At 50.8% G+C, this 12514-nt stretch overlaps 1 protein-coding gene across 1 annotated transcript; it reads left to right on the forward strand.

Moving 5' to 3' along the window:
• Positions 1-4225: 4225 nt before the first annotated feature.
• MCIDAS (multiciliate differentiation and DNA synthesis associated cell cycle protein) lies at positions 4226-10607 on the forward strand. The gene is made up of 7 exons (XM_060007039.1): positions 4226-4342; positions 4430-4526; positions 4707-4798; positions 8047-8119; positions 8685-8896; positions 9802-9912; positions 10170-10607. The coding sequence occupies exons 1-7, from the start codon at positions 4226-4228 to the stop codon at positions 10605-10607; spliced, it is 1140 nt and encodes a 379-aa protein (XP_059863022.1).
• The last annotated feature ends 1907 nt before the right edge of the window (positions 10608-12514 follow it).

Below are 12514 nucleotides of genomic sequence, written 5' to 3' on the forward strand. Positions count from 1 at the left end.
AGTAGACCCTTGGTCTCCTTTGATCCCCTGGCCTGGCTGCTGGACCTCTCCCATTGCTTTGAAAGAGTGCAGTATTGGCCTACAGAGAAGGGTTCAGTCCTCCCACTTGGTCACCAGGTCATCCTGCAGGTTGTAAATAGTGTACGATTGTGGGGTTTCATTGTTTATTTATTTTGCTAACATCGCACGAGAGAAGAGACGAGTCTTTCCCCAATAAACAGGCTGTCTGTGGTGGTTTGTCTGAATACTACCAATGCGAGTGTCCACAAAGAGGGAAGGTGAAGGCAATCTGGGAATAGAGGTGATCAGTAACCATGGAGGGTTCCTCCCTCCCCCCAGGCATCTCTGTTTGGGAACACCAGGTTTGGAGAGGTTCCTGTAGACCGAGGTTCCAGTTACAAGGCAAGTCAGGATCACTTGTTGGCCTGTAAATGGTGACCTTGTTAGGCTGAGGACTGCTCACTCCTAGAGGTTCAAAGGGCGAGGTGGGGTGTGAGGCTGAAAAGAACCCACAGCAGTCCATGTTGTCTAGCGGGGCCAGGGGGCACACTGCTGGTGCAGAAGATCCCAGGCTGAGAAGCTTTGGGGACTGCAGTCCCACTAGCTAGGGCAGCCAAGAGTTACCCTGACAACTGCCAGATGTGGGAAAATGAAGGCTGTGCAGGCAGTTATGGCCATTCCAAATTGAGTCCATTTATCCTGCAATCACATGTTGAACAGTTCTCTCTTGTCTTACACCTACTATGTGTGAGCCCATGGTAACAATGGTGCAATAGTAATCATGGCTATCATTGAGTGCTTACATGTACCAGGCAGTGTTCAGCATTCATTATTTCATTCCTTCAGCAGTTCTATGAGGCAGAGTCTATTATCCCATTTTTCAGAGAAGGACACTGGGCCGCAGAGAGGTTAAACAATAGTGGAGCAGCCAGGATTTGAAGGCAGGTGATCTGAGTCCAGAGTTCCACCCTTTGCCACATGCTCAATTTCCTCCACTTACAGGTTTCTGGAAATGCTAAAAAAAAAAAAAAAAAAAACGCCTTTTCCCAAGGTAGGTGTGGGACAAGTGATCTGTTCAGTGCCCTCCATTTAATAGGGACTATGGAGAACATATTTGGAGAGCCAGTAGAGTCCTTGCCTCTAGTCATGTCACAGGAGTCATTTTACAGATGGGAAAAGTGAGTCAAGAAATGCGACAGAGGCTTGCTGGAGTTCTGTGACTCCACAGCTGTCCCATCATCTTCATTCTCACTGTTGTGAATCTGCTGTAGACCCTGAATCTATAACCTCCAGCAAATTAACCTCTCTGAGCCCAATCGCTGATAGCGGGGCTATTATGAAGCTTAAATGAGATTGCTATGAGGTAGTATAAAGTAGTGCTTAAACACTTGGACTCTGGAGTCAATTTGCTGTGTGACCTTAAGCAAGTCACATATCTATGCTTAAGTCTTTCCTGTAAACATGAGAGTAACAGTAGCATTTACCTGGTAGTGTTGAGGTATGGATTTAATGAGATGTTCTCTACAAACCCCTCAGCACAGGTCCTGCCTGGCACATAGCAAGTCTTCAAGAAGCCTAGGGGCTTCCCTGGTGGCGCAGTGGTTAAGAATCCACCTGCCAGTGCAGGGGACACGGGTTCGAGCCCTGGTCCAGGAAGATCCCACATGCCGTGGAGCAACTAAGCCCATGCGCCACAACTACTGAGCCTGCGCTCTAGAGCCCATGCTCTGAAACAAGAGAAGCTACCCAATGAGAAGCCTGGGCACCAACAAAGAATAGCCCCTGCTTGTGGCAACTAGCGAAAAGCCTGCGGGCAGCAACAAAGACCCAACGCAGCCAAAAAAAAAAAAAGGCTGGTGGCAGCCTGCATAATGATGGGGTGTGGGGGAGGAGTTACACAGAAAAAAAAACTTGGTGAAAAAATAGAGATAAAGCAAATACAGGAAAATGTTAATGCTACTGTTGATCATTGTACTGTTTTTTTCAAATTTTCTGTATGGTTGAAAAAATAAAGTTTTGGCAGAATAAACTCAGTCATGTTCTACTGCATTTAGAATAAATCTAAATGTATTACAAATGGCACAAATAAAAAGCAAACTCAAAACATACTTAGAGAAATTTCCTTGCACTTCTTGTGCACCCAAGTACTCTCCAGAGACAGGAGCGCCTTACGAACGCTTCTCTCCTGATATGTTGATATGCTAAGCTCTCCAGGAACTTTCTCCTCCTTGGCTCAAGGAGGGGGAAGTGGTGATCCCCGAGCTGTTTGAGGAAAAGCTGGTCTGTGATGGTGAAAAGGAGGAGGAAAATCATATCACCTGTTCCAAGTGCCAAAATATCTGGAGCTCTCAGCCTGGCTATTAGGGGATGGGGTACCTCTGCAAAAGTGATTTTGGGGGGAGTTGTCTTCACCAGCATTTACTCAGCTAAGATTGATATGGGGGATTTGGTTCCAGAATCATCCAGACCAGGAATCATGTAATTATGCTATTCCAGCTCCTGTTGCCACAGACAATCTACTGTACATTTTTATGCACAATGCCCATATTTTTCTACTCCAGTGTGGAACTCATTGATGGAAAATGGGCCTGTTTTGGATCTTGCCATGTGTAGAGATCTCCCCAAAACTCAGCTAAGAGCTTCCCCACTCCTTTTGCAGACTGGGAAGCCATTAAGGATAGGGATGGGGAATGGACTGACTAGTGGCTAAGGCTACTCAGGAACCGGAGGAAGTAAGAGACAAAGCCAGCAAGAGGCTGTGGGAGGCTGCAGGTGCAGCTGAAAAGGCACTTCAAAACAGCAACATTAATTTATCCACACCAAGCACCAGTCGCATTACAAAAACAATCTCATCTTCACAGCAACTCCTCTGAAGTTAGTGTTATGTTTTTCCAAAAGAACTGGGGTTCAGTTATCTGGTGGATCCTGGGTTCCGACCCTAAAGCCAGAGCTTCTTCCTCACCATCAGCGACACCACACCAACTCTAGCTGGCTGACCTCACTGGTTCCTGCATCTATAGATGCCTCAGAGAGTCTCTAAGTCTATTCTAACTATATCATTGGATTGCTTTCCATCTCTGTCAGGGGGATCTTGTTTATTAATCCAGATAATAAGTGCAAATAAAAGAGGATCTTTCACTACTCCTATGAGGTGTAAGGCACCAATTTAAGGTGCCCAATAGGGTGGTCACAAAGATTTCAATTTCAGATGATTGTTCAAACTGTATGGATATAAGAGTGGTCCTGAAAGAGACCCCTCACCCAAGGATCTAGAGATGCCCCTTCCTGGGAGAGGCTTCCGGCTTGGGAAGAGGAGCGAAGACTCCGGCTGAGTCAACAAGGCCGGTTGTACAGAGAGTGACCAAATGCCTCGAGCGGTAGCTGAGGCTTCCGGGGAAGAGACCGGTTTTAGGGGATTTGGGGCTGTCCACTGTGGACATGTGTGACCCTCTCTTTTAAAGGCTGTGCTCAGGTGCTGCTGCCTGAGAAAGTGCGGGGTAGGGGTAGGGGTACGGAGCGGGGCTCTAGGCATCAGACCAAGTGGATGTCAAAACCAGGAGGGCTCCCTAGCCTTGGGTGTGGGGACTTCCGTAATCTGGGGCTGTTCTGGGGAGTCCCTGCTGGACTCCTACAATACATCCCCAGCAAATCCTACATGGCGGGGCAAATGCCGGGGTCTGACTTTGGCAGTTGACACTCCAAGTTTGTTTCGTGCCTTGTGGCTGGCGTGGGAAGAAAATGAAATAAGAATCGTTAACTTTTCCATATTCCCGCTGTCCGTACGCGGAAAGGCGGTACCCAGCGTTAGGGACCAGTAGGGGTTGTCCTCCCCTCCTATGGCGTGGTCGAGAGGCCGCGGCGCCAACGCTAGCCAAAAGAGCGCTAGCGGGCCCGGGCCCCGCGCTCGCGGCTCCCGGGGGAAGCCGCGTTGCCAGGTTGGGTTTTAACGCCTCCGCCCGCGCACAGATTGTCCGGGGCTGAAGGCGCCACCACTGGCGCTCAGGCGCGAGCCGCCCCTCCCGCTCGGCGGTCCTCCTACTCCACCCCGCCTTCCCCCCTCACCTTCACAGTCGCCCCTTAACCCCACCCCGGCCACGCGCCTCCCCGACTTCCGGCCGGCTTCAGAGCCTCGGGAGCGCTGGGTGTCGGGTCGCCATCCCGGCCCGGCCGCCGCCTCCAAGCAGTCGACGCGGGGCTCCAGGCCTGAAGCGGGCGGGGAGGCAGGATGCAGGCGTGCGGGGGCACCGCGGCGGGTCGCCGGGCCTTCGACAGCATTTGCCCCAATAGGATGCTGGATCTGCGAGGCCGGCCGTTCGGCAAGCCCGGGAAGCTGGAGAGGAAGGTGGGGCCGCAGGACGGAGCCGGGCAGGGTCCTCACGCTCCCGGCAGTGAGGGCTGACCCGCGCTCACCGTTTCTGTGCCCGGCTAGTTCGCCCCTGCGCGGAAGCTCTTTCTCGGTAGCAGCGGCAGCAGCCCGGTGTCGGTGTACGAGGATCCCCCAGACGCCGAGCTCGCTGCGCTGCCAGGTGATACCGGTGGTCCCTGCGCGACCCCTCGGGTTCCCCGCGCCAGGTGGGTGGGGCGCGCGGGCCTCAGAAGAGCTTTTCTCCCTGGGGTTTCGGAGTCCTGGCGGCGATGCCAGCGGCGAGCCCTTGCGGGGAGGCTTAGGGTCCGCCCGGCGCGTGTCTCCGGTTCTCCCTACGCAGCCCTCACCACCATAGACCTGCAGGACCTCGCTGACTGCTCCTCGTTACTCGGGTCCGACGCGCCGCCTAGTGGTAATTCGGCCGCCTCACAGGTACCTCTCCTGGTGGAAACTCGCGGCCTATCGAAACCCAAACTTCGATTCGGGAGTCAGTTCTCTGAGTTTCCTCAAAGAATCCTTTTGGGTGGGGAGCGCAGGCACATCTGGCTAGCGGGGGGAGATGTCCTGCAGAAATCCAAGCCTCGAGGATTAGAACTTCCTCCTCCCTCCTAGTATGTTAACGGTGGCCGCATTCTCAGAACTGTTGTGACCAACTCTGGACAGGGAAGCTCATCTGGAGGGCTCCCCTGCCAGACGGGTCTCCCATTCCCCTCCCCATCTATTCCTTGGAGCTGCGATAAAGCAACGTGGTGGTTGCGCACTGAGGGACGAGGTGGGTAAATGGGAGCAAAGTTGCTCTCTGGGCACCTATCTGTTCTCCCAACATGCCTTTCCCGGCCATTCATTAACCATTTTCATTCCCTGGATGTCTAAGGAGTGTGGAGATTGGAGAATAACTTCTCGATCAAGACTGGAAAAAACGAAGAGAATTTACATTTGGAGGAAGTGGGAAGAGTGACAAAGGACTCGAAGAAATCTGACTGAAAACGTTGCTCTCTACAGAGATGGCCCTTCAGCAGTTGGGCACTTTATAAAAGTCCTTTTCGCCCCCTGCAAAGGCTGCTGCCACTTACTCCCATGGAGCAAAGAGGCATTTCCCCCCAAAACCTATCTTCTTACTTGCATCCCACTTCTACCACTTGCCAGGGCTGAGACTCCCCAGCCAGATGATGGCATCTCCCAGCACTGGTGTCTGGGAGGTCAGAAGCCTGCCTCATCGATGGATATGAATGCATCCATCGATGCATATGAATGGATATGAATAGCTAGATGCAACCTCCAGGACGGGTGCCAGTTCCAGGTTCCTGGCAGCAGGTGCTTGGGATATGAGGTTTCACGGGAACAGACCAAGTACAGAACTCTCCAGAGGAAATGACCAACTCCTAGAACTGGGGTTGGGGTGGTGGAGCAAAGCTTCCCAGGGCCTCTCCAAGTGCCTCTTAGAATTGGGATAGAGCCTAGGGAGACTCAGGGTAGGTGGCAACTGAGAGCAGAGATTGTGAAGGCAACAGGTAAGAGTGAGAATTGCCCTGCAAAGGCCATTCTCCTGTTCTTTTAGGGTTTGGATGCTCAAATGAAAAAAGGCAATACATGAGCATCTTTCAACGGACCCAGAGGGCTACATCACGCCCTTACTCCAACATGTTTATTTTGCAAGAAAAAAGCCAAACCAAACCAAACCAAACAACAACAACAGAACCAAGCAGGCTCTTGCTGAATTTTTGCTTATGTATACAGAACTTAAATTTGACATCATGCTCTGCGTTAAGTTTTTTGGTTTTGTTTTGTTTTTGTTTTTTGGCTGCTGTTTGTGTTGGAGAAATGCCAGGTTTTTACCTAATTGGGAAGATAAGATTCACAGTTTCAAGGACAGAGCTCATGCCCGATGGCCCAAGCAAGAGGTCCAGGGTTTTTCCCGCTGGAAGGCAGAACTGGTACAGAAGGAGATATATCCCTAGGGGAAGATTCTGTGGGGGAACCCCCTGGCCAGTGCACACTCTGGTTATATTTCTCTTTCCTGTTGGGGAAAGTGGACAGAGAGAGGAAGTGCTCTAGAAGTGTTTGAGGTCCAGAATGGGCCAAGACCTGGGATAGCACAGGAGGAAGCATTTCCTGGGTGGCTGTCCCTGAGAGTTGGCCTCTAGTCTCATGGTAAGGGCTTTTCTCTACTGAGAGGGAGACCTTTGAGCCCTTGGGAAATGTCTCATTTCTGACTCCTTCAACCAGGGAAGAACTTGTGCTTCAGGATTTGTCTGGGGCCCTCAGTCTTTCCTTTCTAAGCTCCCTTCCCCTTACAGACTCAGTTCTCAACTGGTGCTAGAGGTTTCCCTGGTTGAAGCTCTCCTCCCTGAAGGAAACTGATACTTGTACATTCTTTGAAGTTAGAGTCAGAATAAGTTCCTCTTCTCAGAAGTATTTGAATAGTAAAGAAGGGTGTTTGGGAGAAGAATATGATTAACTCAAAGGAATAAAAAAATTGATAATAGTGGAATCAGTAGAATAGATATTTCTGATGGGCACACTGGATGCACCCCCACACCATGCTCCTTGAGAGGCTTCTTTCCCCTTCCCAGAACTGGCTTCATTGGAAGCCAGGCTGTCCTAAAAGAGAAATAAAAGCTAGAGGCAATGAGGTATAGAGGAAAGAGGACTGAAATAGGCACCAGCATTCTGGGGCAGAAGCTCCAGTTTCACTATTTCAGAGCTGGGTGGCTTTCGACAACGCGATTTCTCTGAGCTTCAGCTTCTCCATCATGGGAGGAGTCACTTCCTGGGCCCTGCCTACTTCCTACATTGGTGTGAGAATGAACAGAGAGACTCGATGTAAAAGTCTGTGTCAACTCTGTCCACGAATTAAGGGAATAAGAAGTTTCCTGGTCACCAGACTTTTGCAGTCTCCTTCCGTCTCACGCACCCAGGCACATTGCAGGAACCCAGGAGAGTGTCCAGTCCAAGATGCTGGAGATGCATCACGCCCTACGGGAAAAGTCAACTCCAACTTTTTGAGAAACAGAAGAGCAAGAGGGGCCACGCCTGCTGCGTGCTGAACAGAAGCACTTTCCATAGCATCCCTGGCCCATCTCTTAGCCTCCCTTTTCTCTTTCTGTGTGGGGAGAGGTGGTTTAGTTGTGACTGAGCCTTGGCGGGATGTGTGGACTCGAGCCACCGCTTTGGATGCCTGCGCACGCTGGCGGGTCTTGGGAGGAAGGACGGTGTGTTCGTACGCCATGCTCCCAGCTCTTAGAGCTGTGGCTCCTTGGCCTGTGGGAGGTAAGTCGGAGCTGAAGGTCTAAGCGGGCGCACTAGCAACGCGCCTGGTTGGCTGGTGACTGGCCAATGAGGCGGCGCCGGACTGTGCCGGCTGCCAGAGGCCGGGCGCGGGGCGGCTGTGCTGCGCGCAGAAGGAGCGACGCGCGACGCAGCAGCGCGCATTTTCAGCGCCCGGCAGGACCCTCCCGACCGGGTCCCCGCTTCGTGCGTCTCTCTCCCCACCATGGCAGTGCAAGCCTGCTGGATTCCGTGTCTCGGGCAGGGCTTTGATTTTCAGGTACAAGTTTCCGCTGCGGGCGCGAGTGCATGCAGACCTGCTATCGAGCCCGGGAGGTTAACTGTCGGTCTAGGAAGTGTTCCAGACCCGCCAGACTCAACATTAACTAGTTTGTACCTCTGGTTTGTTTCAGAACCACTCCCTGCAAACGGCAGCGGACTTCGATCTGCAGGATTTCAGAGACACCGTGGATGATCTCATTGCAGGCAAGTGCAATCGCTTTGCAGTTCAGTAACGGCGGGGGTGTCCTCTACCCCTCAAATCTGACTAGTTCGGATTTCGTGGTCCTGAAAGTGGTAAACCCTGTACCTGTCAACGACTCGCCAGCAACTCATCAAAGTGTTTGGCTCATCCAAATTTAGCTCTCCCCCCCTTTTCCTAATGGAGAAGATGAGTCGCTGGATCTATAGCGCTTTCTCAGTTTGCCCGTGTGAGTTCTGGGAGAGAGAACCCTACGCTGTGACGTGGTCTGGAAGACGCTGAGTGACAGGAGTGTGCAGAGTAGTGCATTTGTGTGACTTCAGGCAAGTTTACCCTGGCCACCGTGGAAATCCAGTTCAGATCATCTCAACAGGCATTTATTGAGCGCCTGCTGTGTATGTACAGGATATCAGGTAGAGCCTGGGGATCGTAGGGATTGCAGAGTGAGGGGTGCTTTATTAATAAAGAAAAATCACGTAAACCCTATACCCGCGTGATATTTTGTCCCTGCAGTTAGCTGGGCACGAGTCTGAGGCTGCAAACCCAGCTCCCTCTCTTCCTCTTCATCAGACTCATCCTCTATGATGTCGCCTCCCCTGGCGGGCGGAGACTTCCCCTTCTCTCCTTGCGACGTACTGCCGTTTGGTCCCTGTCTCTCCCCACAAGCCTTGCAGTCACCGCCGCTGCGCCCTCCCGACGTGCCCCCACCAGAGCAGTACTGGAAGGAGGTGGCCGACCAGAACCAGAGGGCGTTGGGGGACGCACTCGTGGAGAATAACCAAGTAGGGACACTGGGCTGGCGTCCAGGAGTCCTTGGGGCGGGGGCAGGGTATAGGGCTCCGGGAGGAAGTGGGGTTGCAGGAGCGGGAATGAGCCCCCTTGGACGTTAGAACCAGTGGACGAGTTTACGTAGCTGCTGTTGCTCCACTGGCTCTACCTCAGTTTACAACGTCACTAAATGGGAATAATCTTACCCACCAGATTTTTTTTTTTTTTTTTTTTTTTTTTTGCGGTACGCGGACCTCTCACTGTTGTGGACCTCTCACCTCTCACTGTTGTGGCGTCTCCCGTTGCGGAGCACAGGCTCCGGACGCGCAGGCTCAGCGGCCATGGCTCACGGGCCCAGCCGCTCCGCGGCATGTGGGATCTTCCTGGACCGGGGCACGAACCCGTGTCCCCTGCATCGGCAGGAGGACTCTCAACCACTGCGCCACCAGAGAAGCCCCATCCACCAGATTTTTTTTTCATCCACCAGATTTTTAATAGGGCCACCAATACTTATTGAAGGCTTTCTATATGCCTGGTATTGTGCTTACCAGTTTACTTTCCTCATTAATCACTCACAACCATTGAGCTAGATACTTTTACCAGCCCCATTTTACAGATAAGGAAACTGAGTTATAGGAAGGTTGAACTTCTATATCTGCCTGTTGCCCAAGTCAGCACTCCTCACCGCTACACTGAGGATTAACTGAGAAACATTTTGTCTAAGTGCTCTGTAAAAATAAATAAATAAATAAATAAATAAATAAATAAATAAATAAATAAAATTATTCTCACCAGTGTAAACGTCCTTGGGGCCCCAGTTTCTAATTAGACGTTAGGATCTGCGTTCAATTTATGCAGAGTTTACAGACGAGACCGAGCACGGTAGACTATCCCTGAATGTTTGGGTCTCCTCCTGCAGCTGCACGTGACGTTGACCCAGAAACAGGAGGAGATCGCCTCACTGAAGGAGCGGAACGTGCAACTGAAGGAACTCGCCAGTCGGACACGGCACCTGGCCTCGGTGCTGGATGTAAGTGGGGCGCGCGCGTGTAGAACACTGCAGAAACTCGGAAATGTTCTGTGCACCTCCCACCCAGCTCCCGGTGTTGGGAGCCGGCGGGGGTCGGGGAACGGAGGGGACCGCTGGGAGCTCGCTGAGTCACTTGCAGGCGTTGCTTAAGTCGGCCGAGTCGCGCAGTTCTAAGTGCGCCCAGGTCTCCTTTGAGCGCCCAGCACGAGGCGAGTCCGGCTGGCCCCAGGGCGGCGCTCCTCCCCATCTTTTTGTAGAAGCTGATGATCACACAGTCCCGGGATTTCGGGGCGGCAGCTGAGCCCATCCCACTCAAGGCGACTTCCAAAAGGAGCCTGGAGGAGTTGTTCAGCGCGGGGCAGGATTGCGCGGAAGTGGACGCCATCCTGAGGGAGATTTCCGAGCGCTGCGATGAAGCGCTGCAGAGCCGCGATCCCAAGCGGCTCCGGCTGCAGCCCGAGCTCCCGAGCACGGACGGCAGGCCTGGGAACCTGCACGGCGCCTTCCGGGGGCTGCGCACAGACTGCAGCCGGAGCGCGCTGAACCTGAGCCACAGTGAGCTGGAGGAGGGCGGCTCCTTCAGCACCTCCATCCGCAGCCACAGCACCATCCGTACCCTCGCTTTCCCCCAGGGAAATGCCTTCACCATCCGGACAGCCAACGGGGGTTACAAATTCCGCTGGGTCCCCAGTTGAGCTGAGATGTGGTCCTCCGAAACACTGCCCTTTATCCAAACTGAAGCGCCTGGAGGCTAAACGGGAGTAGCTGAAACCTGGTTTCTCAGAAGAACTCCACTTGCAGAGCCGACGCCAGCCTGAAACTTTTTTTTCAGGAACAAAAACGTTTTGATACTGATGCACTGTAAAATTCTGGTATAAAATACTGTGTAGTCCCTCCCCTTTTCACAGCGAAACCGTGTGTGTATGTGTGTGTGTGTGTGTGCGTGTATACATACGCTTATATATCACAGTCAATTTTTAAAGTATTTATTTTTAGCAGCTTTGAATTACGTACTTTTTAGAGCTGGAAGGGACCTAAAAACCACTTAGGTATTTTATAATTGTAATAATGCCCTATTTTCATACGAAGCAAAAGGGGGCTCTAAGAAGTTAAGCAATTTTCTACAAAAAGAAGCGTCATGGGCACCTTCCGAGTGCTCTCGCTAGTCTTTTAAAGATTGTAGGTCCAGAGGCCAGGTCTCTGGGTGAACGTTTCAATACGTCACTCACTTCCCCTGATCCCTTAATTTTGTTACTATTGGAATCTTTCATTTTAGCTGCCAGAATAAAAAATTAGGAGAGGTTAGGGTTAGGAATTCCTAAACCTTTGTCTTAGGGCAGGCAAAAAAACAGAGGAAAGTGAAGATTCTCAGAGTCGACGGATTATTGACAAAATAGGTGCTAAACACGTTTGTTTGTAATGATCATTTACATAATTTTGTAAGATTTATGATAAATGTTTATATTAATTATATATAGTTTTATTTGTCTAGACAGAATAACCACAAGAAAAGCAAACTTAGTAAGAAACACATTGTTTTAAGAAAATGGTACATCCCACATGAAAAAGAATGTGCATATTTTAGGGTGTTCATGTTTTTGGGGCGCAGAAACCAAGTGTGGAAACCTTGGTAAAAGTAAAACTATCTATTTGAATTCCATGGATAAAACTGGGGTACACATTCATGTTTTATATTTCTTGGCTTCATCTTCTAAGAAAAACTTAGGTGTTATATGGTGCCTTCTCTTTGCCTTTTCTTTATCCCCTTTTGCATGGGCTTCCTTCTTCTACTCTGTTGTGAAGTTTTGTTAGTAGAGTATGTCAAGTCGTGATTTGTCCTAACCTCCACAGTTCTCAACAGGAGGGCTGCTTCTAGCGTTTGGGGGCTCAGCATGGGCAAGTGTCCAACCCTGTTACACCACATTGCTGGTTCTGCCATCCGAATGCCATCTGAATGGAGAGATCAGGTTACAGGTGAGCTGGGCAGGCTGGTGGAACCTGCTTCCCCAGTTTGTCGTGTGTAACTGTTATCTGTATTTAAATGGCCATTTTGAAAACAAACAAGAAAGTGATAAAATAGATCACATTTCCTCGTACTTTGTCTAACAAATGGACTCTTAAATGGGCCTCAGCAGCTGTGGCTCACGGGCTCCAGAGCACAGGCTCAGTAGTCGTGGCGCACGGGCTTAGTCGCTTCACGGCATGTGGGATCCTCCCGGACCAGGGCTCAAACCTGTGTTCCCTGCATTGGCAGGCGGATTCCCAACCACTTTGCCACCAAGGAAGGTCCGAGAATTCTTTTCATCAGTGTGAATATAAAGTTACTACAGTTCAGCATCAGAAGAAACAGAAAATAAAAACAAAACCCCTTAACTTGTTTCAAGAAACAATCAGCTTGTGAAAAGTTCTTTTCCTCTCCACTCCTCAGTATCTTCATAATGCATTAGCTTCAATGACAGAAAACTTAAATTATCTATATGTATTTTTCTATTTGTCTTATGCCTGGAATTTAAAAAATGACAAGAGCTTTCAAGACTTCTGTGTGTGGTAGTAGGTGGTTTTATGGCCTTCCCCATGCTGAATGAGCCCACAAACCAGAGCT

The sequence above is a fragment of the Delphinus delphis genome, chromosome 3 (genome assembly GCF_949987515.2).
Source record: "Delphinus delphis chromosome 3, mDelDel1.2, whole genome shotgun sequence".
NCBI lineage: Eukaryota > Metazoa > Chordata > Mammalia > Artiodactyla > Delphinidae > Delphinus > Delphinus delphis.